Genomic DNA, 26,645 nt, shown 5'->3' with positions numbered 1-26,645 from the left:
CGCAGACGGCCCGATCACTGGACACACGGCGGCGTTTTGAAGCAGATGGCAGCTTGTTAATCAACTTCCACAAACAATTAAGACAGATTTTCGCCTAATTTACTCACTGACAACGCAAAAAAATGAATAAATCTGGTAAATATAACATACTCAACCTGGAGGTAAGTGGAGAAAATTTAGAAAATTTGCAAATATATATTGACGAGGTTTTTGAGCTTTTTGTCATGGGACCGAAGAAAGCAGCAGCAGCTGAGACGGAAACACCTGGGACCAAGAGGAGCCGTCCCCAGGACTCGCCCGAGGCCTCATCTCCCCATAAGGATGTCTTAGATTTACTACAGTCCATAGATACACGGCTTCTGGGATTTGAGGGACGACTCCACCTGCTAGAGGTGCTTCACAAGGAGTTCCAGGACCTCCGAACATCTCTGGAGTTTAGCCAGGAGCAGGTGGAGCGGCTCGCGGCTGGAGTTGTAAAACAACGCACGTGCGTGTGTGTCGGCTGGGTAATCTAAGCGTGCCACCACCACGGTCAGAACGTCCAGATTTCTCTGCGAGAATCGGTTTCCTCCTTGACTGCAGGACTAGATCGGATCTCCCAGGACAACAAAGCTCTAAAGGAGACGGTTCTGGATCTCCAATCACGCAGCATGAGAGATAACCTGGTGTTCGCAGGCCTTTCAGAGCTGACCGGAGGAGAAGCTGAGGATTGCGAACAAACCATCAAGAACTTTCTCCACACCCACATGAAGATTCCTGAGGAAACGGTTAAAAACATCACCTTTCATCGGGTACATTGCCTTGGAGCCAGGAGAACAGACAGCAGAAGATCTCGTCCCATCGTGGCTAAATATGAGCACTTTAAGCAGAAAGATCTTGTTAAAAGCCGCGGGAGAGAGCTTAAAGGTAAAGACTACAGCGTTAACGATCAGTTTCCTAAAGAAATTCTGGACCGCCGCCGAGTTCTCTTCCCGCTGCGCAAGAAATACACCCAGGATGGGAAGCGGGCTGTGATCTCCGTGGATAAACTGTTTGTTGACGGTAAGATCTACAAAGACCGAGGAGTAACAGACTGGCTTTATTAGACGAACTTCAGGTACAACTTTATTATTATTAACAGCACTCACTGGGTTTGAACATGTCAGGATTTGCAGCTGCTAGATCCGTTTAGAAATGTTCACCTGTTCCCTCACCACCTCTCACCCACAACACTTTTTCTTTTCTTTCTTCTTTTTTAACCTTTATAATTCCTTTCTTTCCCTTTTTTTATCTGCTTCTGGGTCTTTACATCTGCATGGCACAATTTTTTTCCCTCTTTCCACACTGCAGCACACAACTTGCGCACACACACACACACACACCTGCAGATTGACAATTATTATGCAGAAAGTGCATTTCCCTTTGAAGCAATCCTGCAGGCTGACCTGCCCTTTGTTTTGCATTACTGGACACACACACACACACACACACACACACACACACACACACACACACACACACACACACACACACACACACACACACACACACACACACACACACACACACACACACACACACACACACAAGGATCAGGCTCATTATTGATTCGTATATATTGTCTGTTTGTCTATTGAAATGTCAGGAAGAACAACACATTAGTGTTTAATGAAACTGGGATGAAAGGTGGTTAAACTGGTTCTGCCTACGTTTAACTGATGACACAACATTAATCACCAGTTTTACAATAAATAAATCCTCATTAATTTATTTAATAGCAGCAGAGCATCTGATTCATGTGACAGATGTTATTATTTATATTTGCTGAAGTCCAACGGAGACAAACAGCCGTCTGAGAATCCATTTCCAACACAAACTAATAAACGTGTCACTGCACAGTCGGAAAAGTAAAATGGACTCATTCATCTGGGATCAGATAAAACAAACAAACAATAAATCAGTTTTAAAACTACATATCTGATCATAAATGTAAATGTGTTTTCCTGCTGTGACAGACGTCTCATTTATGTTCAGTTACTTTACAGGTGAGTGGTAATGTTTTTGCCTGTTAGTGAAACAAGTGTTGAACCAACGGATGGATTTTGATAGTGATAACAGATAAGAAACATCAACAGCAGTCAGCCTGTGTCAAGATGGCCGCCACAGCTGACCAACCATTACCAACATATAAATGTCTGCTTGCCATGTTTGGTCATTTACATCCCACTCTTGTACCCAAGCAAAAGAAAAACCAAGAAAACATATAAAAAAAGTGCCCACGGTATGTGGGTGTGGTATTTATTAACTAAATCCAGGTGTGCTGGCAGGGGGCATGTCAAAGCTAAAGGGACAGAAACATAAAGACACATACAATTTAAAACTACATGGATTCAAGAAACCCAATAAATCACAACCAAAACATGAAGAAAAACTTTGAGTTTTATTCTGGAACACCTTTTGCTATCAGCTCTGTTTCTTACCTTTTCTGGTTGACCTCCACGCCTAGTTAACCCCAAACCCTGTAAATATCCACACCAGGTTCACCTTTAGCCCTGGTTGACTTACAAATCACATTAACCACCAAACAAGGTTCACTTTCACACCTGGTTAACCTCCACAACTGGTTAACCTCTACACCTGGTTAACCTCCACAGTTGGATACCCACCACAGCTGTTTATGCTTCACACCAGGTTCACTTTTACACCTAGTTACCACATCAGGTTTCTGGTTTGTTTTACTAACTCTGAAGTTTATTTTTTAATTTCCCGACACATGTCTGTATTACACACCGGCCGCCGAAGCGCCGGGAGGCGAAGCGCTCACAAAATTCGGCCGCTGCTCCTCAGTTCAGACCAGACGCTTGTTCCTCCGCTCGAGGCGCGCCTCGTAGTTTTTCTTTTAACCACTTGGTGTCCTCCATTTCCAAGTGGTGCTCGCTGCAGAACCACAAAGGTGGAGCTGCACCAGAAGGTGGAGCTGCACCAGGGTCAGCCCCACCCATTCCAGAGTCAGCCCCGTCCATTCCATCAGAGTCAGTACAATTCCTTCCAGTTGTCAGACTTGATAGCATTCTGGAACCAAAGAGGGTTTTATAGCTAAAAAATACAAGATTGAGGACGGAGGTGAGAAGTTAACTGAACAGTTTTTGTAAAGGTTCTATATAATTAAAAATCTAACTTTTGGAACTTTTTTATCATGTTATATTGTCATTTCCTCATAAGAAACACGCCAAAGCCATTTTTGGCCTCATTCATGCATTTTCCTCCCATCTCAGCTTCAATTTGGTCTCCTCCCCTGAAGTGGGTCTGGTCTTGGTTCTCAAATCTGGATATTCTGTGAATTTTCTGACAAATTATTTCTGAAATGACTTCTACTGAGACACCGCCAATAAACCATACATCCCATCTCCAAAGACACACTGGATAGGACAATTACATGTAACGCCACTTACTTCATATCAGATGTGGTGGGGTAGAGGCTATGGAGGCAGGTTGGCATATAGTTTTGCGCAGGTTCGACTCCCGGTGGCAGAAATCTTAGGTAGATTACAACCCATTTTCTTAATTTCTAGCTACACTTGCCAGTACTATGTTTACAACAATTTACTGGTATACTGTTTACAATACAATGACTAATGTGTTTATTTATTTATTCGTTTATTTAGCCAGTGTGAGTCCATTTGTGAGCAGAGTTTCAACTAAAATGCTGTTTAGGAACGACCAAATTCAAAGAACTTTTAGAGACATAAATATTTTGCTGAAAAATAAACATTACAACTAAAATATAAACAAATTCAATGTTTCAGCTGGCTAAATAGATTGATGCCGACCTCACTGAGAATCGAACCAGCATCAGCTGAGGGTGAAGCAAAATTTGCTTCAGATGATCTTACCACTGGACTACCAGAGCACATATGACAGTCACTCATGCTGTTGCCCCACATTATTGTTAGAGCGGCTGTGGGCAGATATCTGCTAAAAGAAATCGTTTCATTTCAAGATGTATTCAGGCTTTGTCATGTAGCAAGTTATATTTATCTTGTTTAATTGGAGCATTAACATTTGTAAAGTAGTAATAGCCATAATTCATGTGGGTCAGGTTAGTTTGCGATGAAGTTGGAAAACAAAAACGGAAGTCAGTGGGCTAGGCTGAGTTTGCGTGAATGGGCGGGGCTGACCCTGGTGCAGCTCCGCCTTTGTGGTTCTGCAGCGAGCACCCTCTCTCCATTTCCTCTCCGCCTTTTCTCTGCTCTTTTCCTTGACACCCCCCTCCCCATGCAGTTTGTGTGTGTGTGTGTGTGTGTGTGTGTGCGTGTGTGTGTGTGTGTGTGTGTGTGTGTGTGTGTGTGTGAGAACCTATGGTGTGAACCAGTTGTTGGCCTACGACTTTCTGCCTCTCTGTCCTGTTTGCCCCGGTTGAAAGACACCCAAAACCACAACCCCTTCACGTGGTTGCACACACACAATTTCGCTCTGTGTGTGTGTTTGTGTGTGTTTGTTCCTGTGGATTTAATGCATTGTCTGTTTACAAACACATTTGCCTATCACGGAATTGTATTTTGAAATGCTTTACTTTTTTAAATTTACCAGCCTGCCTCTTATGTCTAGGTTTGACTTCCTGCCAGAATTGACGCGGTTCACCCGTGGCTCTCGAAAAAAATAGAGCAGACGCTGAAACGATCGCTGCACGGCGCAGGCTGGAGTGGCACGCGGCGCTTTGGCGGCCCATGTTGTCTATAGAATAGGATAACAAGGGCACTGAATGAAGGCGGCCCCCTTTTCGCGGCGCTTCGGCGGCCGGTGTCCCCTCGGCGTTAAACTTCACCTCCTGGCGGATATCTGTGTCCGTTTTTATTTCAATAATGGTTTCCATCTCAACACACATTAAATGTAAAAACTGTAATATTTCTACATTTTTTCTATGACTCTTTGGCCTTTAATCCTCTGCTGAAGTGTCTCTTTATTTCATCAGTCTTACGCGCACACGTTGGTGTCTTTGTGCGTCCTGAGAGGCAGGAATCAGTCTTCACAAATGCTGGTTTGCAGAATGGATCAGAGCCTTCGCTGCTCACGGGAGATGGTCTGGAGACGGCGGCACCCAGGAGGCCTGCATTACATTAATTCTTACTTACTCCGACTCTCTGCACACAAAGAAGTTTACCAGCAGGTCTAAATTTAGACAGAGACACGCAGACGGAGGAGTGTATCTGCCCCCCGTGGTGCAGCAGTCTGCTATGCCGGCAGCTCATTACAAACTTTCTTTGACTAAGAATATGAGAGAATATGAGAGTGAGGCGCAGGCATCCATTAGGATTAATAAACTTTTAAGTTGGTGAAAATCAGAATCTGCAAAGTTAAAACAAAAGCTGAGGAGGAGAGGTGGAAGAAAGGGAAGTTTTAACACGTTCAGTGAATTCAGAGTGACTCAAACTCTTTCCGACCTGGTTCAGTTTTAAACGAACAAACTGGAAATTCATGTTTTATTCTATAGATTTATTAAGCATTCAGATCCACCGTTTGTATTATTGATTATATTATTGTAGCGTGATGAATTGCCCATTTCTGACCTAAAAGGCCCTGCTCTGTTTTGCTCTGCTCAAGCAAAACCAGAAGTTTCTGACACAGAACTCATCTGCATGAAATATTACTCAAGGTCTCATGCTCTGCTTCTAAACTGCTTCCTTTCCAGCTCAAGAGAAGAATGAAGACAAAGGACTCTTTCTTTTAATAAATCAGAAGAACTATTTTTAACAAAGCTAATCAAACAAAGTGTTAGTCCAATAATAAAATGTGAACCAATCTGTGAAATGACAATGTTTATGATCTGTAGTTGTAATAAGTAATATAACTTTAAATGTTTCCACTAGAGACTGATCACACGTAATGTTAAGTCACATGACACATTTCCTTTTTCTGATCCAATCAGAGCCTTCCAGATGTGTCGCGAGGCGTGTTTTGTTGGTGCTTGGTAAATCTGTCCTTTTTTGATTCGACCGTAAATCAAAACATCCAAATTATAAAACTCTGCCCACGTCATCTGAAGTTCAGTTCAAGCGTTCTAAAGAAGTGGCCAATCCGTAACTTTCCTCTTCAGCCGAAAGAACCTAACAACAAGCTGGATAAAATCTGTTGCTGTTCCAACTGCTGCAACGGTTCCTTTCAGAATAAAAGCTGAACCATCACGACCCCCTTTTTGGGTCTCGCTAGATGCTAATAAAACTGTCGTGACCCGGAAGTATCCCAAGACTGGTCTGGTCGGACGGCAACCGCTGCTTTTCCTACCGGCTTCGGTTCCAGAGAAGGTCAAGCTGTCATGGCCTGAGGTATATTGTTCCCCACACTAACCCTTCTCCTGCAGGTGGGCGGTGCCGGAGAACTGCCCAGCTGCAGCCACTCAGCTGCAATCACCGGCTGGCTATATGAGGGGCAGTCTGAGACCTACACGACGTCGGATGATTAACTCGTTTGGGTATACGACCTAGTCTCGAGCTCTGTCGCTATCTTTGAGCGTGTTTTGTTTTTGTGCCCTTGCTGATTGCATTTTCCTACAGCAGATATCACTCTACATCATCCCGCCAGCCGATCTCTCTCTCTCTCTCTCTCTCTCCCTCCCCCCCCCCCCCCCCCCCACCTGCCTCGCTTAATGTTTTGGACCCCTCATCATCCTCACTCCACGTCTCCAAGGATTGGATCTCCACCTCAGGCCAGACCTATCCTCTCCTATGCATCTACACCTCTCGACCATAAAGTAAGATCGCATCAGTTTGCACCATTTACGCTCCCTGCCGCCGTCCCCTCACCTTCCTGTGTTTCTCCTGTTAGATTCTGCCCCGTACATCAGAGCTTCCTCGAAAGTGCCTCACCTGTCATCACCTCGTTAGATAAATATCATTATTGTCTTTTACCTTTGTCTCCCGGCTCTGATTCTGCATGTGGGTTAGAAAATTAGACGCCAACATGACACAAGCTGGACCTCGACATTCCTGATCTAACGGGGACTTCCGCAAAGGGTACGTAGGCCGACAGAATGGCGTCTCAATGTGTGTTATGAATCTCCAACCAAGCTTAGCGCGAAACATCATCTTCACTCCCATCAGAACTAATCGTTTCTCTGGATCTGCTGGTTCTGAACATATGCACACATACACCATTCTCAGTCTTACTTTGTTGGATAAAAATAGTGTCAAACAGAGTTCATTAACCTTATCCACATTTATAATGGTAAATAGTTGGATGCATAAATGATGATTTTGTCTGGGAAAACATCTGGTGTTGTTTTGCTCCTGCTAGAGGGAAAAGTCGACCTTGTAAGTCTGCAGTCGTGTTATCACAACAAAGCTTCTAAGGAGGAGGTTGGGTCAACTTTCAATGTGTGTGTGTGTGCTTTGACATCTGTGAATAAAACCTTTTGATGAGTTTCTGCTTGTTGAGAGACTAAACGACCTCCTTGTTGTGCGAGTTTCCTTTATTCTCTCCGGTTTTGCAAAATCTGATTACTGATTATTTATGGTTATTGGTAAATGGTTTTAATAACAACAATATTATTTCTAACCCCCTTTGTGTGCTTTGGACTTTCTTTGAGGTACGCCTGGATTAAATAAATAAAAAATACCCAACATACTTCATCTTAGTTACACCATACATTTAGTGTTTAAAGTTAGTCTAGTTTAATTTGTTTAGTAATAAATCTTTAAACTTTTAAAACTTGACTCACTCTTTTCTTGAAGTTAATATGAAGTGTTGCTCAATCCCTGCAATAAAAATATTCGATCTTCTGATTAAATTTACTTAAAGATCCATGAAGGTGATATTTCACATTTTATGGTTTCTAAATAAATGTAGGAACATCTTCTCTACATTATTAAGATGAGCCAGTTCTAGGGCTGGAGCCAGCAGGGATTACATGACTTTTCATGTTGTGTGACATTCACGTGCTGTTGTCATGTTATCAGCATGCTGATATATTCATTTTTGACATGTTAAAGAATGTAAACATGAACACATCGACATTAGCCTTTTTCAGAAATGACTGAATATTTGTACTGTTATAAAATATATATAGACGATCATACTAATTATCACAAATACCAAAATAAGACTCCACATAAACCTTGTGTCAAACAACTCAAATCGATATCTGAGATTAAATTGATCAATTTTTCACCTTGTTAAGATAAAAATGAACTCTATTTAAATCCAACCTTTAAACCTTAATGTTGGACTGCTTCATCCTTGTCATCAGGCTTCATCTTCATCACGTCATAAAGCGATGGCATCATCAACATCGATCCGCCATCAGAAGGTTGAACACAGACATTTGACACACCTGGATGGAGTGGAGTCTGAACTGACCCATTTAACTCATCTGAGCTTGAATCTTCATCAGTTTCTAAATTGCAGGTTTGGACCTGATGTGTGTCACATCGATCTCTTTATTCACCTTCGCCTCAGGTGTTTTCATCCCAATAAACAATAGAAGTTTCAAACATCAATTTCCCGTTAAGTTCTCGGCTTTAAGTGTCACGGAGACGTTTTACACGCTTCTGCAAGGATTGTAACATAAATATATATAGACCTACCTATAGATGAATGTAGAAGTGTGTGTGTGTGTGTGTTTTGGGTCATAGTCATTCCCCCCAGAACTCACCAGTCCACCCAGCGAGGCAGCGACAGGCACCGGTGGTGGGATGGCAGCTTTCAGCATGAACACAGTCACATTTCTCTGTGCATTCCAGCCCGTATGATCCGTCCTGATGAAAGAAACACAGGAAAATAAAAACACACATGGACTTCGGAAAATTTTTACAAATTCAAATAACTTCTGGTCACAAAAACAACATCTGTGACAGCAAAACGAATTAAATAAAAAGAGAAGAGACAAACGATCCAGAGTTCCTCTTATAAACGAACTAAAAAAATAATATATATACATATATATATATATATATATAAACGTTACCAGTTTTATTTGACCTAATTATTTTATAAAACATGCTAATCTAAATGTGGAATTATAAAGTAAACATACAGATGATTAAAACTAAGCATTTAGAACAAAATATAAACACACTGCCTGGCCCAAACAAACATCAAACACTCTAATATTTAATTGGACAGCGTTTTGTTTTATTAAGGCACGCGTTCGCTGTGGCGTTGTTTCAATAAGCCTCTGGAGTGTCACCAGATTTATTTCCATCCAGTGTTGCATTAATGTTTCACCAAGATCTTGCATTGATGATGGTAGTATGACTGCTGCACAATGCCTTCTCCAGCACATCCCAAAGATTCTCTCTGGGGCTAAGGTCTGGACTCTGTGGTGGCCAATCCATGTGTGAAAATGATATCTCGTGCTCCCTGAACCACTTTTTCACAATTTGAGCCCGATGAATCCTGGCTTCATTGATCAACAGGGGGATCACACTCCTGTAACGGAAGGAAATGACTGTTTTCCACCTAAAAGTCATTTCCCCCCTCTCCTCAGCAAGAACTAATCTGCATGAGACTGCCTCAAGGTCTCATGCATTTGCTTCTAAACTGTTTTCCTTTCCAGCCCAAGAGAAGAATGAAGACAAAGGACTCTTTCTTTTTAATAAATCAAAGAACTCTATTTTTAATAAGCTAATCAAACAAAGTGTTAGTCAATAATAAAATGTGAACCCATTTGTGAAATGAAAATATTAATTACTTGATATTATAACCCTACAGAATATAATAAGTAATATATCTTTAAATGTTTCTACCTGAGACTGATTACACGTAGCGTTACGACACATGGCACATTGCTTTTACTGATCCAATCAGAATCTTCCAGATCTGACGGAGGCGTGGTTTTGGTGGTGCTTGGTAAATCTGTCATCTTTTCATTCGACCGTTAATCAAAACATCCGAGTTATAAAACTATGCCCACGTCATCTTTAACTCCAGTTCAAAGCGTTCTAGAGAAGTTGTCGGAGTGGCCAATCCGTAACTTTCCTCTTCAGCCGAAAGAACCAACGACAAGCTGGATAAAATCTGTTGCTGTTCCAACTGTTGCAACGGTTCCTTTCAGAATAAAAGCTGAACCATCACAACCCCGTTTTGGGTCTTGCTAGATACCAATAAACTGTCGTGACCCAGAAATATCTCAAGACTGGTCTGGTCAGCAACCGCTGCTTTTCCTGCCGGCTTTGGTTCCAGAGAGGGTCAAGCTGGACCTCGACATTCCTGATCTAACAGGGACTTCCGAAAGGGTATGCAGACCGACAGAATGGCATCTCAATGTGTGTTATAAATCTCCAAATCAAAGCTTAGCGCGAAGACATCACCTTCACTCCCATCAGAACTAATCGTTTCTGCGGATTTGCTGGTTCTGAACAACATTCCACACTACACCATTCTCCGTCTCAATTCACCTTAGTTACACCATACATTTAGTGTTTAAAGTTAGTCTAGTATTAATTTGTTTAGTAATAAATCTTTAAACTTTTAAAACTTGACTCTCTTTCTTTTGTCTCTGAGTGAATACGAAGTTGTTACATAATCCCTGCAATAAAAAGTTCCAATCTTCTGTTTAAAGATTGATTTCATATTTTCTATGGAATCTCATGTCTTATGGTTCATTAAATAGATGTAAATTAAATTCTTACACTCCTGAGACTTCCTGGTGAGGTCTATTCAGGGGTTCTGGAGAGGAGGGTCCGTCGGATTGTTGAACCTCAGATTCAGGAGGAGCAATGTGGTTTTCGTCCTGGCCGTGGAACACTGAACCAGCTCTATACCCTTAGGGGGATCCTGGAGGGTGCGTGGGAATTTGCCCAACCAGTCTACATGTGTTTTGTGGATTTGGAGAAGGCGTTTGACCGCGTCCCTCGGGGGGCTCTGTGGGGGGTACTCCGGGAGTATGGGGTACCAGGCCCTCTGATACGGGCTGTTAGGTCCCTGTATGACCGGTGTCAGAGCTTGGTCCGCATTGCCAGCAGTGAGTCGGGCTCGTTCCCAGTGAGAGTTGGACTACGCCAAGGCTGCCCTTTGTCACCAGTTCTGTTCATAACCTTTATGGACAGGATTTCTAGGTGCAGCCAAGGTGTTGAGGGCATCCATTTTGATGGCCTGAGGATCAGGTCTCTGCATTTTGCAGAAGATGTGGTCCTGTTGGCTTCATCAGAACATGATATTCAGCTTTCGCTGGAGCGGTTCGCAGCCGAGTGTGAAGCAGCTGGGATGAGAATCAGCTCCTCTAAATCTGAGACCATGGTCTTGATTCGAAAAAGGGTAGAAAGCCTTCTCCGGGTCAGGGATGAGGTCCTGCCCCAAGTGGAGGAGTTTAAGTATCTCAGGGTCTTGTTCACGAGTGAGGGAAAACTTGAGCGCGAGATCGATAGGCGGATTGATGCTGCATCTGCAGTGATGCGGGTGTTGTACCGGTCTGTCGTGGTGAAGAGAGAGCTGAGTCAGAAGGTGAAGCTCTTGATTTACCGGTCGATCTACAATCCTACCCTCACCTATGGTCACGAGCTTTGGGTAATGACCGAAAGAACGAGATCGTGGATACAAGCGGCCGAAATGAGTTTTCTCTGTAGGGTGGCTGGGCTCAGCCTTAGAGATAGGGTGAGAAGCTCGGTCATCCGGGAGGGACTCGGAGCAGAACCGCTGCTCCTCCACATCGAGAGGAGTCAGTTGAGGTGGCTCGGGCATCTGGTCAGGATGCCTCCTGGACGCCTCCCTGGTGAGATTTTCCAGGCACGGCCAACCGGGAGGAGGCCTAAAGGGAGACCCAGGACAGAACATCTTTTCCACAACCACCAGATGTGTCTTTCCACGTGGTTGTTTAAGAAATGAGAATCAACTCATTGCACCAGCTGGGTTAAATAACTTGTTGCAGCTGAAGGATAATCCTGTTTGCTTAGTTAAATCCAGCTTGTGACTTTTAATTGGCCTGACCATGTATTTAGTTTGCATCGACTCTAATTTTTTAGTAACATTTATAATTAAACACCAACATTTAATTTGAACTTTTACTTTCAAAATTAGATTCCAAATGTTTAAATTAAACTTTATTAGAACTTGTATTCAAACATTTAGACGACCCACAATAATGCTCTCTATTAACGTGGTAAAAACCTGACTAATCACTTCACACCACATTTATTATTTTATTAAATTAGGCTAAATGCAGATGTCATTTCATGTATTAATTTCGGCCCAGCACCCCATAAAAAGCTCTAGATTTTAATTTTTTTACTTCCCAAGTTTCAACAACTTGTTTCCAACTTGAGAGTTAAAAAGGAATAAATGAGGCCAAACTTCGAGTGGTGGATGACTACTGAGATGGAACCACTCACAGGACAAGGGACCTCGCAGTGCTCGCCCCTCCAGCCCGGCGAGCAGCTGCAGGTTCCGTTGGCCGGGTCGCAGGCCGCCTCGTTGGTGCACTGACACGTCTGGTTGCAGCCCTGACCCCAGGTACCGCTGGAGCACGGGATGCTGCAGTCCACGCCCTGCCAGCCTGAAGAAATAAACATGCATTTGTTCCAGAAGGTTCTTCAGCAGTGTTGCAACATACAGGAGTGGATTCATACATTACTACAGGTGGGCAGAATATAGTGGGATAATTTTTTATAATATTCCATTTAACAGATGCAGGAACCATAACCTCCAGATGTGGTTGAGTTCTCCCTAAAATGCTGATCTAGTTGACTGTATGTTTTTTTTCCATTAATTTTTATTAAGGAATCTGTAAAGAAAAAAAAACTAATTTAACAACCAAAACCAATCTTCGTGTTTAAAACCAACTCAAACCCTGCCCTCCCATCCATGTCCACCTGATCCAGGTGATGGTAAAGATGTGACGCTGACATTTTCAGCAAGTATTTAGATCATCTGAAGCAGGAAGCTTTTAAAATCTGAATTTGTGGAAGGTTTGTGAAAATTATGCTGATTAAGACTTAAAGGGACACTAAGCTGTTTTGGTTGCTTTTAGCACCCCCAAGTGTCTGTTAGTAAAACCAAAAGTGAAACGATCTCCTCGTTGTGCGTTTGACTTTTTTACATCTTAATCTAACAGCTGGAATTTCTCCCAGCCTTCATTAGTGATTTGTTTAATTTATTGATTCACCACTAAATTAAACAAATCAGGTGTGTTCATGAACTAAAACATGTAGGAAACGTGCTGGAAGCAGACTCAAGCACCAGGCATGTCAGCCCCACTTTAGAGGGACCGGCCCAGCAACTTTGAAGTTGCAAGAGCAACATTCTGGCCACAGAGGGCGGTGGGGTCTGAGTGGCATTTCATTATCCCTGTAAAGGATCATTTTAGAGCATTCTGTAGATGATGCTTTTATGTTTTATTTCTTACAGTGGAGTTTAAATCAGCAGGAGGAGGTCGGTGGCTTTATCTGCATAAACTGTTACTGTGGTCAATGTGAGAGCTGATGCATGCAGAGCTTGTTTCTCAGGTAAAATATAAACGTTTGAAATCATTTTGAATGAAAACGGACAAAACTGAGGCTAGAATTAAGTGTTCCTGCTGGATTCCAACAGCCTGGGTAAGATTAGGTTATATCCTGTTAAGATTTGAACAAACATGACTGGAAGTAACAGGATGAGGTCTGATTTATCACCAATAATTCAATCTGAGGGAATTCTGGGACATCTAGCACACGTACAGCTGAGTGTCATTTACATAGAAATGATGTTTCTTATGGTTTGCAATTAACTGAACAGGAGGAAAGAAGTAGAAGAGAATGGGGTGAGGAATGACCCCTGAGGTACACCACAGCTAAGCAGAGCTGCTGAGGAGGTGGATGGAAAAGGTTCCGGTTTGGAAATACTGAATGCAGAGTCCAGAGCTATAAATATGAGTGTAGAGACTGAATTTTGAAGGTAATAATCCTATATTCTTGGAGACTGAATGACTCAGAGGACACGGGACATTCCACTCCAGCCCGGCGAGTGGCTGCAGGTTCCGTTAGCTGGTAAATAACCGCTGGGGAGCTAATTACGAACATAGCACACGAGGGACTTTCCAAAGTGTTTCAGAGCTTTCTTAAAGGTTTTCAGTTTCCATCTGAGAATTTTTAGTATGATGAATGAAGGATGAAGGAAAGGTTTATTCCAAGCTAACAAATCAAACATAACATACTGTACTCAATTTATGTATATTATTCACATCAGATAACAAATAAATAAAATGTGTGCAACTAATTTCTCCTCAGGAACAGGCACAACAACAGCTTTAATTTCTCTGCAATTACATCACATTAACATCCGGATGCAGTTGCCGCTCCACGTGAGAACAGGAACTCTTTCATGAACAGAAGATTGAAGCGAGTCAAACCTTCTCTGCAGATGCAGGAGCCATCGATGTGCGAGCAGGAGATCTCATTGTAGCAAGAGCACAGGGAGGTGCAGTTGGTCCCGTAAAATCCTGGAGGACAGCTGATGGAGCAGTCGTCTCCCTGAGCATAAAAACACAGAGTCATGCCCCATTCATCTACTTACTCCAAGTTCAAATCAAAGCTTTGTTTTAAAAGAGGAACGTTGGTCATCAGAATCAAGTTGTTAGTGCAGCTAAGGTTCCGGCTGCTGGAAGAAAAACATAAAAATTAGGACAGGATCTAAGTTTATCCTGGATTAGAGATTGAACTGTTTATTTAGGAATCTGGATTAAAATGTGATTAGATTCACTGTTAAAAGAGCAAGTTCACTGAGAATTATTTTTTTATTTGTTTTACTTGAAATAGAATCAGTCACTCTGAATTTCTAAACATGAAAAAACGTCCTTTCTCTTTATTTCCTATTAGCTGCTGATAGAAAACAGACGGGTGAACGATCGGATTAGGAGCCAGTCAGATCTAAATGAAATTTAACATTCACGGACTCCCCCATCTTGGCTCAAGACGGGGGAGGCTGTTTCTGGTTTAGCGCCCAGGAAACAGCAGAGAAACGTCTCGGCTAGTAGAAGCTAACTGTTAGCATTAGCAGCTCCGCCACACGGCAGAATTTGTTCAGGCTTGTGTTATTTGTGGAGTTAAAACATCAACATTTCAGAGCAAATGAAATTAGAGGAGAGATGTCAGGAAAGAGGACTGTCGGCTTCTGCTGATCTCTGCTCTGTCTCTGATGGGTAAAAGCTGATATTAACATTATTAATGTCTTGACTGTTAAGCATCTGGTGTTTTAAACGTGGCTTCATCCATTTATTCTACTGATAGATAACAGGCCCCTGCAGGTCTTACAGGGAGGAGGTTTTAGGGGGATGACCTAGCCTCGAAACGACCTTTATCAGTAAAACTCCCTTGAGAAAGTCCAGAAACTGCTTTGTTGATTTAGTGCACCTGGAGAAAGCTTAAGTCTCCCTTTTTTACGGCTTTCCGCCTGAGAGTCTAAGGAATGTCAAAATGTGTGTGCGTTCATCTTTTGAGTGTGTGTGCTTAATAAATACTGTCGGAAGGTGTCAGGCCAATGAGAGTGAACTGGCAACCGTTGACTGGTGTGTATTTTTCCTCTCCAATTTGCAACGTCTAAATTGATTGTTTTGATTGGTATTGGTGTTGATCAATTGATTACTATAACCCCCTGTGCTTTGAACTTTCCCTAAGGTAGTCCGGGATTGATAAAATTACCCAACAGTCTCACTTCTAGTTCCTGAAACAGGAGCGCCAGAGCTTTTATCCCACAGACATCAACTAAAAACAAAAGAACCTGGTCTTTAAAGCATGTGACGGCTCTCTGCTCACCATCAAAACAAAAACAACATAATCAACAACAACTGATATATGTGGTTTAAACTGGAACACAGCGACCTGAATCCAGGCGCCCAGATAGGGTGGGGGACGGGGGGGGGGGATCTGTCCCCACCAGATTCAGATCGACCCCGATCCATCCCCTGCACTAAGGCCAGAAAGAAAACAAAATCGGAGGTTAAGCGCTTGAAGCTCCTTTTTCCAATTGCATTGAATGCAGCATGACGTAAACAAACAGACTCCAGAGGCACCTAAGTGGTTGCTGCTAGGATGCAGGATGAAGCGAAAAAGACAAGCAACGATTACTGCGTATTTTAAAAAGACCAACAGTGTAAGTAGGCGGACCGATCTGTCTGTTTATGCATGTTGGTTCTAGTTTCAGTACATCGTTGTCAGTGTTGGGACTTACTCGTCATAAGCACCAAAGCCTCATTGCTGACTTTAACAAATCTCATCTACAAATATGATCCCTCATGAAGTTACTACTTTACATCAGAAGATAGTGGAGATGTGGAACCTTCAGGCTGAGCAAAGTTTGGGAGTTTTTACAGTTTGAAAATTGCCTCCCGCCTAGAGGCTCGTTTTGTTGCCAGCGTTCCACTGCATTATGGCTTCAAACACGTATATAAAAGTTTTAGTTTTTACGTAAACCGTTGGATGAAATTACACAAACTGACTGAGCTCTAGTTAAGGCGTTTGCAATAGTTTGTGTATGTGAATGTGTACGTGTGTGTGTGTGTGTGTGTGTGTGTGTGTGTGTGTGTGTGTGTGTGTGTGTGTGTGTGTGTGTGTGCACGCGCGCATGTGTTTGGGAGAGGGTAAATTGGAACTTTGTCCCCCCCAGTTTGAAAATCCTATCTGCGCCCCTGCCTGAATCCTCCTTCTGAGAATGAGTGGAGGGAAAAATAGTAAGACATGGAGGTGAGTTGGTCCGGGCACTCAGCTTCACACCTTTAGGAATTAAACCCATCCTTACACACACTTAGAGATGAAAGAAGTCCATTTATCAGAATTTTCATGGTCTAATTAAATGAATCAGGAGGAGTTGAACTTCAGTTTCCAGCATGAGGAACATCTACAAGTGAGGGTCATTTTCATTTATCATCTCAGCTGATGAGGAACTCCATCCTTCAGACTGAGTCAGAGTCTCACTCACTCACTCACTCACTCACTCACAGTAGGTCACGAACACCCTGATGTTGAACAGAAGAGCGGATCCTATGTTATGAAAAATCATTTTTAGAAACTCACAGATAAATGATTTGATCTTTTTTGGTCTAAAACAGGAATACTTGTCTGATAAGAACTTGTCTAGCTGAAACAACAACCTGCTGGGGGCCACATAAACACACTCAGAGGGGTGCTTGTGGCCCCCAGGCCGTGGTTTAGACATACCGGATCTAAAGCACAGAAGGTTTTATTTTCAGGAATATTCTTAAACATAAATAAAAATAAACTATTTTGTAGTTAATGTAAAGAACTTCCTGTTATGAATAGCTCAATCACATCTGAGTGTCTGAATGGTGATTGGCTTTGGTGACCATCTTGAATAGTGCTGCTAACCCTAGAAGCAGACAGCTGTAGGTGTATCCCTGGCTTGTTAGAACCCATCCGCCCCATGGTTCTGTGAGGAATGAATCTCAGTTGGGTCTGAATCTTTGCTAAATCATCATCTAGACGTTCAGCAACTGGACTAAGTTTCCATCATCATCATCATCATCACCATCACCCTCATCATCATCACCATCATCATTATTACCATCATCATCATCATCATCATTACCATCATTATCATCATCATCATCACAATCACCACCACCATCACCATGACCATTATCACCATCATCACCATCACCCTCATCATCATCACCATCATCATTATTACCATCATCATCATCATCATCATCATCATCATTCTCATGCCCACCACCATCATTACCATCAGCATTATCCTCATCACCATGACCATTATCACCATCATCATCATCACCATCATCATCATCATCATCATCATCATCATCATCATCATCACCATCACCACCATCATCACCATGACCATTATCACCATTATCACCATTATCACCATCATCATCCCCATCATCACCATCACCCTCATCATCATCATCATCATCATCATCACCATCACCACCATCATCACCATGACCATTATCACCATTATCACCATTATCACCATCATCATCCCCATCATCACCATCACCCTCATCATCATCATCATCATCATCATCACCATCATCATCATTACCATCATTATCATCATCATCACAATCACCACCATCATCACCATGACCATTATCACCATCATCCCCATCATCAAAATCACCCTCATCATCATCACCATCATCATCGTCATCACAATCACCACCATCATCACCATGACCATTATCACCATTATCACCATCATCCTCATCATCATCCCCATCATCACCCTCATCATCATCCTCATCATCATCATTACCATCATCATCATCACCACCATCATTATCATCATCATCATCATCACAATCACCACTATCATCACCAGGACCATTATCACCATTATCACCATTATCACCATCATCATCCCCATCATCACCATCACCCTCATCATCATCATCATCATCATTACCATCATTACCATCATTATCATCATCATCACAATCACCACCATCATCACCATGACCATTATCACCATCATCCTCATCATCATCCCCATCATCACCATCACCCTCATCATCATCACCATCATCATCGTCATCACAATCACCACCATCATCACCATGACCACTATCACCATTATCACCATCATCCTCATCATCATCCCCATCATCACCCTCATCATCATCCTCATCATCATCATTACCATCATCATCATCACCATCATTATCATCATCATCATCATCACAATCACCACTATCATCACCATGACCATTATCACCATTATCACCATCATCCTCATCATCATCCTCATCATCACCATCACCATCACCCTCATCATCATCATCATCATCATCATCATCATCATCATCATCATCATCATCATCACAATCACCACCATCATCACCATCATCACCATGACCATTATCACCATTATCCTCATCATCATCACCATCATCATCATCACAATCACCACCATCATCCTAATCATCATCACCATCATCATCATCACAATCACCACCATCATCACCATTCTCATGCCCATTTTATCCTTCTCAGCAGCAGCACTGCAGGTGCTCTCCATGTCCAAAATGTATGTATGCCATAGTTAACTTAAAGTTGCGCTCATTTTTCCGCTAAGTTTTCTTTCATAAATCCCAAAGTTTGCGTGGAAAGTTTCTCACGCAGTTTTCCGACCCTGTTATGTGCGTAAGCAAGCTCGATAAATGAGGCCCCTGATCAGAGTTAGGAATAATAAAGTTCTATTCTATTCGGTTTTGTTCTATTCTATGTACCAGTTTTGAACCTTCTGCTGTGCAACTCTTTAACACATTTTTAATACTTTTAATCACTGATTTAGACCAAATTTTTACATTTGAAAATAAAAATGTTGATGTTCATTTATAAACACGACTGAACTGCAGTTATGTGACTAGACAGTTTGACCTCTGACCCTCGTCCAGGTGAGATAAAAGGAGGTTTCATTCTTCCTGTTCTGCGGTTGTAAATTAGGCCCGACTCAAGGAGAACTTCCTATAGGAACCAAATGAGAACAACAGATTCAGAACCTCTGAGCTGCACAGGTTTACGAGCATCGATCCGATTGTCCCAACCAGTGACAATTCCACATTTAAATTCTTTTGAAAGCTGCTTTCTCATCCATGTGGCCGTTACTGGAGTCGGAGCAACCAGAACCACATAAGTCTCCTCTGGGTCGATCCCACTCAGAGCCACATCATCTGGGTTCAGCTGCTATAAAACTAACAGAGGTCCAATCCCTAAGGGTCTCAGTCCAGCTATCAGAAACCGGGACGAGAGGACAGGACTTAGAAGTTCTGATCCATCCGACCAGGGGGTTCTGGCCCACACAGACCAAAGAACACTTTTAGCAGATTCCTATCCAAAGAAATCATATCAGAACAATTCCAGCTGAATGAAACAGGAAGTGACAATTATCCTTTTTAATTTTATCCTGTTTTAGTTCATTCTGCTCCTCACTAACTCTGGTTCCCTGATGCTTTAAAATGTTTAATAAAAAAATAAAAATAAAACAAAAATTAACTAAAGGCAAAAAACCTGGAATATTAACATTCAGGACCAAGATTATTTGAAAACGGGTCAAAAATCCTCATAATGTTCTGGTGATGAAGATGTAAGTCAAAGATTTTTAACTCAGGGGACAGACACACACACACACACACACACACACACACACACACACACACACACACACACACACACGTTCTCGGTGGGTTCCTGGACACACCTCTGGCTTACCCACATCACCTGGTTCACACCTGCAGAATTCCCCCGATCCCGAGTCTAAACCTGCAGAGTCAACAGAACCTGATAAATCACCTCCAACGTCTCAACGTGCACGCTCTGCACCTGCTCGTGCACACGTCAGCTGGAAACCGAATCTTAACTATTCACAACAGCGACGGGGCGCCTCTGGGTGAACGGTTCTGGAGGATTTAAACACGCTCGTCTCTCAGGAAATCCCTTTGATTCCTGTTTTGTTCTGAACGGTCCAACAGCTGATGCAACCCATGCAGACAGAAGTTCTTGCAGACTGAGGACATTCATTAGGCGGTTCTGAGTCAATACCGGCATGTTCTGATCAAAAAAGGAATGTTTCTCTGAAGACTTTGGAGAAGAAAGGCGGATGAAGGTTTCTCTCTCCTCATCTCAGATTGGATCATCCAGTAAAATAAAACAACCAGAACTTGGACAAACTCTGCTTGGTTCTGTTTTCATGTGGCTTCTCTTCCCTGGTTTTTAATAGACTGGTACCGGATGGATCGAAGCCCAGTCTGAATTGGGTCTGTGTGTTTCTGAAGATTGGACCTCAGGTGATGAGGACTGCACCAGAACTAAAACGCTCCAGACCGTCTGGCTTTCACACTTACTATGAATCCTGGCGCGCACGTACAGGATCCCGTCACGCCGTCACAGTCGGCTCCGTTGGTGCAGTCACACTCCTCCCTGCAGCCCTCGCCATGGTAACCGGCAGGGCAGGTCTCGTTGCAGTAAAGCCCCGCCCACCCTGCTGCACAGGTGCACTCCCCTGACAGAGGGTGACAGCTGAGGGGAGAAGAAGAGGAAATAAATCTCAGTTTTGATTAAACCACACGATCAGAACCCCAGGTTCTGGTCTGGATCCGGAGAAAACCACTGTTGCTAAATATATTCACATGCTAACCCTAACCCTAAAAAACTGCACGGCTCTAGACCTACCAAATAAAAATGTCACCTGTAACCTGTTTAGTGATAAGACCCGTTGACTAGAACCCATCCCGCTGCGGTACCTGAGCGTGTTGTCCATCTTGCAGGGACAGTGTCTGTCACAGATGAGTCCGTACAGACCAGCGGGACAGAACCGGTCCTGGCAGCTTGGACCCTTGAAGCCCTCGTTACACAGGCAGGCTCCGTTGATGTGGTAACACTTGGCCCCGTTCTGACAGTCACACTTGTGGGCACACTGGGGTCCGTATGTCCCTACCGGACATTCTTCCTGACATCTGGACAGGGATAAAAACAAGCAGAACGTCAACATCTGATGGGAGAATTCTCTTCCTCCTGAATAACTCCTGACATGTTTCTGACATTGATACGAAGTATTTTTGTTAAACTGATAAATAGAAAGAGCTGAGAACCATCAGTTGTTGGTTCCAGGACACAAACAGCAGAACCACCAGTTCAGGTCCTGACCTAGCATCAGACTCGGGTCAGAATAACCCGGTCAGTCATGAAGTTCGTCCACCTAACCAGTCCCAGCCAGCCTCATCCTGCTCTTCTATGGACCTCTGAGCTTCTGACCCATCAGCAGAAGATGGGACCTTTATGGTTCAGACTCATCCAGGACATTCCAAAATACTTCATGCTTTTGCCACAGGAACCCAAAGCAGCACACTGTCCTTCATCCCATAATGCAACTTGGTGCCATGTCTTCTCCAGGGAGACCACCATGGACTGGACCATTTACATGAAATGGAATAATCAGTATCTATCTAGTGATTGGCTCCTTGATCTTCTTGTAGAGGGTGGACCAGTGAAGAGATGAGTGACCAGAGTAGGAAGGAGGACCAGTTTTAGTTGGTTCTGACCCAGTCTCTGCAGACCAGAACATTCCATTGAGTTGTAGTTCCGGAGATCCTGATCCAGTTTGGTTCTGCATAAAGTCGCTTCATCAAAACAGGTGGTCGCGTCTCCACCCATTCCCCTTTTTAAAATTATTTTACCCGAATGAACTACAAGTTTAAATAAAGTCCAGATATTTTTATTAGTTAATAAAACAAATTAAAATAAAATAAACAGAATAAAAAAATGGGAAGAAAGATTATTTTCCAACCAAACAGAACCTGGACTGTGTTGATTTCAGATACAGATAAATGACTTCAACATTATTCAGGTGTGATGTCTAATTGCACAACGGAGGAGGCAGATTTTCTGTGTAAAATGTAAAAAAAAAAAAAAGAGTTTAACCTTGAGCTGAAATCCTTCTGTAGAGAAAAATAACTTCTAATCAACGCAGAGTGAAGCTGTTTCATCAACTGTCTGAAATAAATATTATCTTCATATAGAATTAAAGTCAGAATATTTATGGTTTCACAACAACAGGAAGAACATTTCTGCTGACTGAGGCAACATTTATTCTAATCTGAATGGATCCACTTATCCACCTGGAACCATGCTCCGATAAAAGCAGGGATACCCTAACCCCACAAATACCCCATAATGCATCGCTGTCTGAGCAAACAGCATGCTAATGCTAACAACTGATTATAAAAGGTTTTCTGACTGGTTTCTGATCATTCTAGCCATCTGACCTGTAAAGGGTCTTGTCTCTGGCTGAGCTGCAGGAAGGGAGAGAAAAGTCAAATGTGATAAAACCTATTGTTCAAATTACAAATTAATAATATTAAAGGTTGCATTCACTAGTGTTTTCAAAGATGCCTTGTGAGTCATTTTCTGTGGAAAAAAAGGCTCCTATGCTTGTGTGTGTGTGGTATGACAGAATCATGAATCTAGCTTATTGATTGTTGTGATACGCATACATCTAGCATCTGATTGGCTAACAGCAATGCCTTCATTTTCTCTTCTTTCTTTCTCAGAGTTGCGTTATCTCCTCTATTAACCCAAGCCTGAATGTATAAGATGTGTTCCGCCATGTTGAGGAGTTGCTATTGCTAACGGTTAGGTCCGACTTTCCGGCACACACACTGCTCTCTAGTTCCTGTGGGCAGTTGACATCCAAGGTGGGCGTGGCCATGAATAGTAGTTTTTCCAGTGACGTAGAAGAGACTGGCCGTTTTCTGACCCGATTTTTTCCCCGTCCATTTTCTATTGAAAGTAACACTGAACAGTTTCCTGCTCCTCTGCCCTACTGGTTGAAACTGGAATTGCATCTGTCATAAACAACCCTGAAGCAGCCCCCTGTAGCTAGCGTTAACAACGAGCTAACACTAACATGAGTCAACTAACACTAAAACAAACTGCTAAGTAAAAAGATCCACATTGTTGGACAAAAAAAGTCCAGTAGCAACAAAGCCAGGTCACCATCAGTCTGTGATTCTGTAGCCTCCATTAGCTCCCTCAGGCTGCGCCGATGTTCACTAGTTCTAGTTTTAGCTCTTTGCTTCACCTCTAAAGACATTACTCTCTTACTTTTACTTCCAGGTTCCGCCATGATGCCAACAAAAAATGCTCAATTCTTCTTTTTATTGATGATCAGCGAACTGAAAATGCTGACCGCTAGCATCGCAGCCATGTAGCAGGTTAAGAGCTCCCCCTAGAACACCTACCCACTCCACAAAAATATCAACTGCAACTTTCGGTCAGCAGAGTGGTGTCAAATATGAAACTGGTCAAGTTTCTAACGCAACAATTACTGAGAACAATGTTAAAGCTCTAGCTTAATGTTTAAAAATGATCTGTTGCTACTAGAAGGCAGGTGATCTGGGCTGAAAAACATGTTTATGCTCAGCAACTTGGAGTGATCAAAAGTATTTCATAAAGAACAAGTATTACATGGTTTCTCAGTGAGCCGGACCTCAAAACATCCCAAAGGAATGCAGTTCTAAAGCAGCTGGATGTGAATTATTAAACCTTTATACTGAAATACAACATCTGATTATATTAACTAACAATGGGTGGATGCTGAAGGTTGTGCTGCAGCTGCCGGTCCAGACTTGTTACTGTAATTCGTTTCCACGTGGAACCAGGGAACTCTGGATTTAAATCCCAGCTAATGATGGTAAAAGTAGCTGGATAACAGCGTCAGTCACCTCAGATCCAGGTGGCTTTCATCCAGGTGAATCCTACCTGGAGATATTTACACATTAGTTTGGAAATTTGGCACACAATTATGAGTCATGCTGCATTTAAGAGATGCTGGAAAAGTCAAACACCATTCCGACTGTTTCCTACACAGATTAAAATATGGTCTATGTTATTTTCTTCTTAAACAGTCAAATGTGTTTGCTGTTTATTTTATTTTGACCCTTCAGAGCTTCCGTACACACGGGCGCAATTTTTCCTAAAACATATTAGAACCAATAATGTGAAGAAAATCTAAGAACTTAAAGAAAAGTTATTTACTTTAAAGTTTTTTAAAGTACTTTCCTTCAGCCATTTCTCTCCTGAATCTGTAGATTCTTTTACCATCCTTTTACTATAGTTTTTAATACTTAATCAGTATGCTTATGGATATGTGTGTGTGTGTGTGTGTGTGTGTGTGTGTGTGTGTGTGTGTGTGTGTGTGTGTGTGTGTGTGTGTGTGTGTGTGTGTGTGTGTGTGTGCGTGCGTGCGTGTGTGTGTGGGTATGTATATAGGTGTGTGCGTAAATGAACATGTGTGTGGGTATACATGTTCTTATGTGTTTTTAGGTATTTTTATTCTCATTTATTATGGTTGTTGTATGTTTTAGAGAGCGAACATCTACCGAAGACAAATTCCTTGTAAATGTAATTTTACTTGGCCAATAAATCTGAAATCTGAAATCTGATCTGAATCTGTACTGCACCAAAACATAATGTCTTTGTTGTAAAACCAGGAAGTATTTGACATAAAAAGCCTGAACTCCTCTGTAGCTCTGTGAACTCATTTCCTCATTGATGACACAAATGAATCATTTAAAATCATATAAAGCCAGAAAATTGAGTTTTAGAGCAACAATGACACAAATGGACGAACATAACCGATTATTATTTTTTCATTTTCACTCTAATTCGGTTGCAGACTTTAGCTTGGCTCAGGAAGTTAAAGCAGAACAAGCTGACCTGCAGATGCTAAGTTTGAGGTTTATTGGAAACAACTATCAGGAGTTATTACAGTCAACAACGTGCGTCCCGCAGTAAATCCTCCTTTATGAAGGTTTTTATTGGACCTGCTGTGGAGACGAGTAAATCCAGCTGCAGGATCATCGAGGAGAAGCACTTTGAGGAGCCGGAAAATCTATTATTCAGAGAGGGTCTGGGTTAATTAGACTGCACTCACTGATATTAATGTGGTGCTGAAAATAATGGAAACACCTGACAGAGGAACACAAAACAATGAAATATTTTAATGCAACACTACTGGAGAATAAAAAAAGTGGTGGGCATTTAGTTTCAGGTTCAGTTCATAAAGAATTTAACAGGTTTTTATTCTGATGATTCCAGGTGACTTCAGCCAATCAGAAAGCGTCCTGAGTATGAACTGCAGGTGAGAGACTGAGAAGAAAAAACAAATAAACTAGAACAGAACAGGAAACCGACCGCAAAGAAGGTTCTAGAACCAGAGAAAACAAAAGTCCAGAAAACAAAACAAAGGTAACCCAAACCAGAAACGGCAACACAAACACAAATGCCTCACTCTACATTGCTAAACTATTATTTTAAAGTACCAATAGATAGTTTTTTAAACTTTAAAGAGCGAGTGACCCCCTTGCAGAGTCCAACTCTATTCCCATTTCCTGTTTGAAAATTGCGTCACAAAGAGGCGTTGCCTGACAGACTGAGAGGACGGAGCCGCTAACAAATACACACACACAGGCTCACAGCGGCACTGTGACATCATAGGGTACCAGCTAGCATCATAGTGTCAGGTCCTCATCACGCCCAACCCGCAACACCTGCGCATGAACTATTCCCCGCCTCACAAATGGACAACATGAGCCTATGGACCTTAATTGTCGAGTATGTATGTCAATGATGGGAACTCCGGCTCTTTTAACCGGTTCTTATGGCTCGGCTCACCAAAATGAACCGGCGTCAGTACCAGATCGGCTGGGGGTCCCGTGCCTGCCGATGACATCACACAATGGCAAATCCACTTGGCTTTTACACGTAAGTTTTGGAAAGATTTTAGCAGTTTTTATATACTATCTTGTGTCTTTCCACCCAAAGTTTTTTATGATAAAGTATGTGTTCCGTCTTCATGGGATTCCCAAGGAGATCCTCTCGGATCGCGGCCCCCAGTTCGTTTCCAGGGTCTGGAAGGAATTTGCCACCGCTCTGGGGGCCCGTGTGTCGCCGACCTTGGGTTTCCACCCACAGACCAATGGACAGTGCGAGTGCATGAATCAGGAGCTGGGCGCCATGCTGCGCTGTGTGTGCGCCACCAATCCCGCCTCCTGGAGCGACCCCCTTGCCTGGGTGGAATACGACCACAACAGCCTCGTGTCCTCAGCTACAGGTCAGTCCCCCTTTGAGGTTTCCATTGGTTACTAACCCTCTTTGTTTCCCCTCCAGTCTTATCCAACCACCACCACGCCACAGTTTCTCCGCCGGGCCCGTCATGCCTGGGCC

At 42.6% G+C, this 26,645-nt stretch overlaps 1 protein-coding gene across 6 annotated transcripts in view; it reads right to left on the bottom strand.

Annotated features, from left to right (window-relative positions):
• Nucleotides 1-26,645, bottom strand: part of LOC107381579 (multiple epidermal growth factor-like domains protein 11) — a 120,171-nt gene that overhangs the window by 19,587 nt on the left and 73,939 nt on the right. For 5 of the 6 annotated variants that reach the window (XM_054731970.2, XM_054731974.2, XM_054731972.2 and 2 more), the window contains exons 9-13: nucleotides 21,164-21,376; nucleotides 20,765-20,939; nucleotides 14,294-14,414; nucleotides 12,300-12,463; nucleotides 8,627-8,729 (exon numbers count right to left, since the gene is read on the bottom strand). In XM_054731970.2, the coding sequence (XP_054587945.1) occupies nucleotides 8,627-8,729; nucleotides 12,300-12,463; nucleotides 14,294-14,414; nucleotides 20,765-20,939; nucleotides 21,164-21,376 (776 nt within the window). Of the gene's footprint in view, nucleotides 1-37; nucleotides 5,087-8,626; nucleotides 8,730-12,299; nucleotides 12,464-14,293; nucleotides 14,415-20,764; nucleotides 20,940-21,163; nucleotides 21,377-26,645 lie in introns of those variants that run through there. The other variant, XM_054731976.2, reaches the window with a different exon arrangement.

Source organism: Nothobranchius furzeri, chromosome 9, assembly GCF_043380555.1.
Source record: "Nothobranchius furzeri strain GRZ-AD chromosome 9, NfurGRZ-RIMD1, whole genome shotgun sequence".
NCBI lineage: Eukaryota > Metazoa > Chordata > Actinopteri > Cyprinodontiformes > Nothobranchiidae > Nothobranchius > Nothobranchius furzeri.
The sequence above is the reverse complement of the archived record's forward strand: the minus strand, read 5'-3'. Positions and strand labels throughout refer to the sequence as shown.